The 4598-nt window shown below is 34.5% G+C and overlaps 2 protein-coding genes across 3 annotated transcripts in view; both read left to right on the forward strand.

Moving 5' to 3' along the window:
- Positions 1–546, forward strand: part of LOC109583206 (uncharacterized) — a 4895-nt gene extending 4349 nt beyond the window's left edge. The window contains exon 9 of the mRNA XM_019998450.1: positions 457–546. Coding sequence (XP_019854009.1) covers positions 457–520 — 64 coding nt within the window. The 3' untranslated portion in view covers positions 521–546. The remainder of the gene's footprint in view (positions 1–456) is intronic.
- A 527-nt stretch (positions 547–1073) lies between these two features.
- Positions 1074–3320, forward strand: LOC109583199 (uncharacterized). Of its 2 annotated transcripts, none has more exons than XM_019998443.1 (5): positions 1074–1203; positions 1801–2058; positions 2134–2203; positions 2255–2310; positions 2356–3320. In XM_019998443.1, the coding sequence occupies exons 1-5, from the start codon at positions 1188–1190 to the stop codon at positions 3213–3215; spliced, it is 1260 nt and encodes a 419-aa protein (XP_019854002.1). In that variant the 5' UTR covers positions 1074–1187; the 3' UTR covers positions 3216–3320. The 2 variants fall into 2 exon arrangements, with proteins under 2 accessions (XP_019854002.1, XP_019854003.1); XM_019998444.1 differs by having other exon boundaries at positions 2255–2298.
- The last annotated feature ends 1278 nt before the right edge of the window (positions 3321–4598 follow it).

Below are 4598 nucleotides of genomic sequence, written 5' to 3' on the forward strand. Positions count from 1 at the left end.
GGCACAGCAATACTAAACTTCATTTGGTATTCCAGAGGTGGTTTGATGCTGATAGAGATGTCAATTTGGATACATTAATAAAACTGTGTGATGACTTTCCTGATCAACTGGGCAAAGCAAAATCTAAACTTCTGGCATATATAGGTATATTATAGATTTAGAAGCTTATTATTCCTAATATTCCTGAGAGTCTATGGCAATGGCCCTTAACTGGTGTGCATGCATATATGCAATATTGATGTTTAATTATATGCATCAGTTGATATAATTGAATTATTAATGATCACAATTTAATCTAATGTCTTATGTCTCTGCAGGTGCTAAGGAAAATAAGCGAAAATTGGCAGAAACTGATACAAGGTAATCGTAAATGAAAATGAATAGATCGAATATTATCAACACAAACCGTTATGTTGGCTACTAGCTATTACCCATATTTTCCATCTACTACTTTAGACAATATAATGCCAAGAAATTAAAAGTGGAAGAGGAAGATGAAGACATGCCAGATATCAATTGATGCATGAAATTAAGATCTTTACATCATTGTATTATACATAATTTAAAAATTAAAATTTGATCAGAATCAGCTCAAACTTTCTACAGCATCCATGCAACATAAAAACATGTAGATATATATGTATCAGAAAAAAGTATTAAAACAATAAATTCTCTCCTTTTCAATTTTGGCAAAAATTGGCCCATAATACTGTAAAGGGACTTTGGCCTGATTTTTGAGCAACTTTTAAAAATTGTAAAAAATTTAAATTTAATCTATGATCTGCTCAAATTTTCTACGCAATGTAAGAACATGTATATGCATCAGAAAAAAATTATAAAAGTGGAGAATTCTCTCCTAATCATTTTTTGAAACAATTGGCCAAATAAAAATGTCTAGAGTAATTAATTTTGCTATTTAAGCAAACCTAAACACCGTCACCCACACACTAGACCTCCTCCTCTTTTAAAAGGATGGAAGGCAGCGTGACGTGAGTCACAGAGTCAGGCAGGCTGAGGCTAGTCAGGCGGGGCCTTCCTCTCGCCTGGCCGGCCTGCCTACTAGTAAGCGGCTGTAAGTGCATCAGGAAAAAAAGGGAAAGAAGACATCTAAACTGATAGCAGCCCTGTCTTTTATTGCTTTCCTCCTCCTCCTCTTTCACTCTCTCTCTTTATTAAGACACATCTTCATGGCAACATCGACAGGTAAACAACAATAGCAACTTTGTATAGATCTACTTGTATATTTACTGGTGCAGACAGACCTTGCAAATGGCCAGAATGGCTTTTCAGTTTTAGTTCTAGTTTAGTTCTATAATATAGGTGCAAGAATTGCAAATAGTTCTTGTTCCTTTTTAGACTGTAACAAGTATAGATCTAGTCCTAGTTTTTGTTATTGCCGGTAAAAGCTGTTGGTTTAGTTTAGTTATAGCTCCTTATGTATAACTTGAGTGTTTGATCCATTCACAAGTTAAGGCCCTTTTAAAAGTAAGGCATATTATATCCGGGCCAGAGCCAGGCCTGAGTGTTCACACTGGAGTGGTTTCAAGTCACTGCCTATCAATAATATGCACACATTAGTTGTAACTTGATGTGATGCATTGTGATCAATATAAACCAATGGAACACAAAGCCAATTAACTAAAAAGTAATGGCAGTAATACACAATATAGTGTGAATTTAATTGACAAGATGTGCATATTATTGCAGCTGTATAGCCTTTTAACTGAGGTCAAATAATAATAATGACAGTTTACTTGATAAGATAATCTAACAACATTATATCCTATCTTATTGTTATAGGCAAAGAGTGTACTGAGGCAGCAGTCCAACAAATATTTGATCCTTCTGCTAGCCATTACAAGCTAATAGGGACTGCATTGAGTGTAAAGACGGATGATCTGATGCCAATACCAGGAACAGCAACTACCAATCTTAATTTGGTATTCGAGAGGTGGTTTAAAGCTGAAAAGAATCGCACTTGGGATGAATTAATACAGCTTTGTGATAACTATTCTGATAAACTGGGCAGAACAAAGGCTAATCTTCTGGAATATATAGGTAAGAATTAATCATAATTATTAATTTTTAATACTTTAAAATAATTGTAATAAAACATTATTCTTTTCATATCAGGCAAGGCAGGCTTGGGAGAAAGCAATGGGACAGCACAAGCAAATGCTAAAAAGCAAAAGATTGATCCCAAGTAAATATCCTTTACTGACTCCAATTAATGAATCTGTTGTTGTATTTACAGAGAACCAGTTGATAGTGCAGCAACTGGTGAAGACAAGAGTAAAAGTGAGGACCAAAGTAAGTTAGAATAATTTGATAATTTCTAATTAACATGAACAATAGAATCAGATCCACCTCCAGATGTCAGTGAATATTGCCCAAAACTGGAGGATATTGAACGAAAAATTAAGAAAAAAAAATTCAGAGATCTGACCGAAGAAGATAAAGAGTTTATAAAAAAAGTCCGCTACATTTTGGTGACTGCCACAGATATAGAATACCGTGCTGTGATGGGTGCAATTGATTCTCCTGGAGGTGATGGTAATTACGTTAGAGTTATCACAAAAGATAAAGTGGCAAATTTTATCATGGCAAAATTTGGGCCGTATAATCTTGCAATAACTAGGACAGGCCAGGGCCCAGATGAGACTGAAGCAATTCTTGTTTCAGTACAAAATGACACAAAAGCTAAGTATGTCATTGCTATTGGGATATGCTATGGAGCAAAGGAGAGCAAAACAAAAGATCTTGGTGATAAAACAAACTTAGGTGACATTATCGTTGCCAAAAGTATTGTCGACACTGCACATCAGCGTATTGAAGGAAAGGACACAATCGTTTTAACTAACACATACCCATGTGGAAAGAAACTTTTTAATTTGTTCAAACACGACGAAGTCTTTGAATTTGAAGGTAAAGCTGTTAAAGTTCATCATCAAGGTGATCTGGCCTCTGAATTCACACTGTTTCGTAGCAAAGAAGCAAAAGAAGAGAAGTTGAAATATGTCCAAAAAGCACTTGGAGGAGAAATGGAAGCAAAGGGTATTTATAAGGCTGCTGAGAGAGTAAAATTTGAATGGATCGTAATAAAAGCTATCGTCGACTGGGGAACAGAAGAAAAAGACAAGAAGTGGCAACCATTTGGAGCTGTCTCGTGTGCAAGGTTTGTCCTACAGTGCTTGGATGACGAGGATGAATCATAAGTATTAAACTTATTAATCTAAACTAGTTTGATATTGACATAATTATTAATTATTTGTACCTTTTAGATCTTTCTTTTACTAGAGATAAACATTAATTTTTTGTGAGGTGATGTTAAACAGCTAGCTTTGCTACATCTGTTAGCTATACCTGTGACAGATGAATGATAAATGCACCTATTGTAACAGTGTCCCTTAAAGAGAAAGAAATGGGGTAGGCATAAGATAACATTATACAAACCATCCCCTCCCTCTTTGCTCATGTAGAACTGTGTACATATACAAGTATATCACATTTCCTCCCCTTTCTATCACTATAGCTATGTTACTGTCAGAGCTCATTAACTAGTACTTAGTTTACATACTGATGGCAGTTTATCTGTTATCAGAATCAGACAGCACTTTATGGCTCACCCCCCTCTCTCTCTTCCTCTGATCTAGATCATCCCTTTCTCTTCATCCCATTTCTCACTCACTCTCTTCATGCTATATGACATATCAATGCTATGATTAGGCATATAATGTATTAGTAATGAAGAGACAAAATGATAGGAATATGTAAATAGTGACAGAAGAGAAGGAAATAACAGCATTTTATTCACATTATACTATAGTGAGGGGGAGAGGTATAGAGAAATGTGATAGCTATGCCCTATGCCAACTCTTCAGTAGTAGCAGTTATACTAGTAGTAGTAATAGTAGCTAGTGTATGATATAGTGTATAATATCATCTGACTATATTTATTAGGTGAATATTTTAATGGACCATGTTGTCCCTTTATCTTTAAAGTTTATCATAACATTTCCTTTCAGTAAACATAGCCATGGCTAAGTCCAAATGCTTTCTGTTTATGTAGAGTTTATATACATACAGGAGATGATATGAGGAGCATTGTTGGTATTAGTCATCAGAATAAACCAACAATGTATGTAGGACAAGGTAAGTGTATGTATCTGCCTTTTATAAACATTCATGATTATTAATATATGAACCTTATTCATGCTGTATCAAGTACTGGAATCATTGTACATTAATGATACACAATATAATCTTCAGTATATAGCAGTACATTACTGTACATAAGGAATAAAGATGAATGGTAGAATAGTTCACATGCTACAGTGAGGGGGAGAGGTATTGAAATTTGATAGGAATGTCCTGTATAAACTCTTCCCTCTTACAGTATTATGATGCATGTGCATGTATCAGAAAATGTAATTTTAAAAGTGAATTATTTTAAAGGAAAATTTAGCCAAAGACCATGTACTACAGTACATGTATTTAAGCTGAATTTTTGAGTAACTTTAAAAATTTTTTAAATAATTCAATTTTGATTGGAATCAGCTCAAACTTTCTACACAACATAAGTACATGCATATGCGTCA

The sequence above is a fragment of the Amphimedon queenslandica genome, unplaced genomic scaffold (genome assembly GCF_000090795.2).
Source record: "Amphimedon queenslandica unplaced genomic scaffold, v1.1 AMPQUscaffold_13319, whole genome shotgun sequence".
Taxonomy (NCBI): Eukaryota; Metazoa; Porifera; class Demospongiae; order Haplosclerida; family Niphatidae; genus Amphimedon; species Amphimedon queenslandica.

Coding starts and splice junctions, on each gene's coding strand:
- LOC109583199 (XM_019998443.1), top strand. Junction 2,059..2,133: donor TAATCTTCTGGAATATATAG/GTAAGAATTAAT, acceptor TTTTCATATCAG/GCAAGGCAGGCTTGGGAGAA. Junction 2,311..2,355: donor GAGTAAAAGTGAGGACCAAA/GTAAGTTAGAAT, acceptor CATGAACAATAG/AATCAGATCCACCTCCAGAT.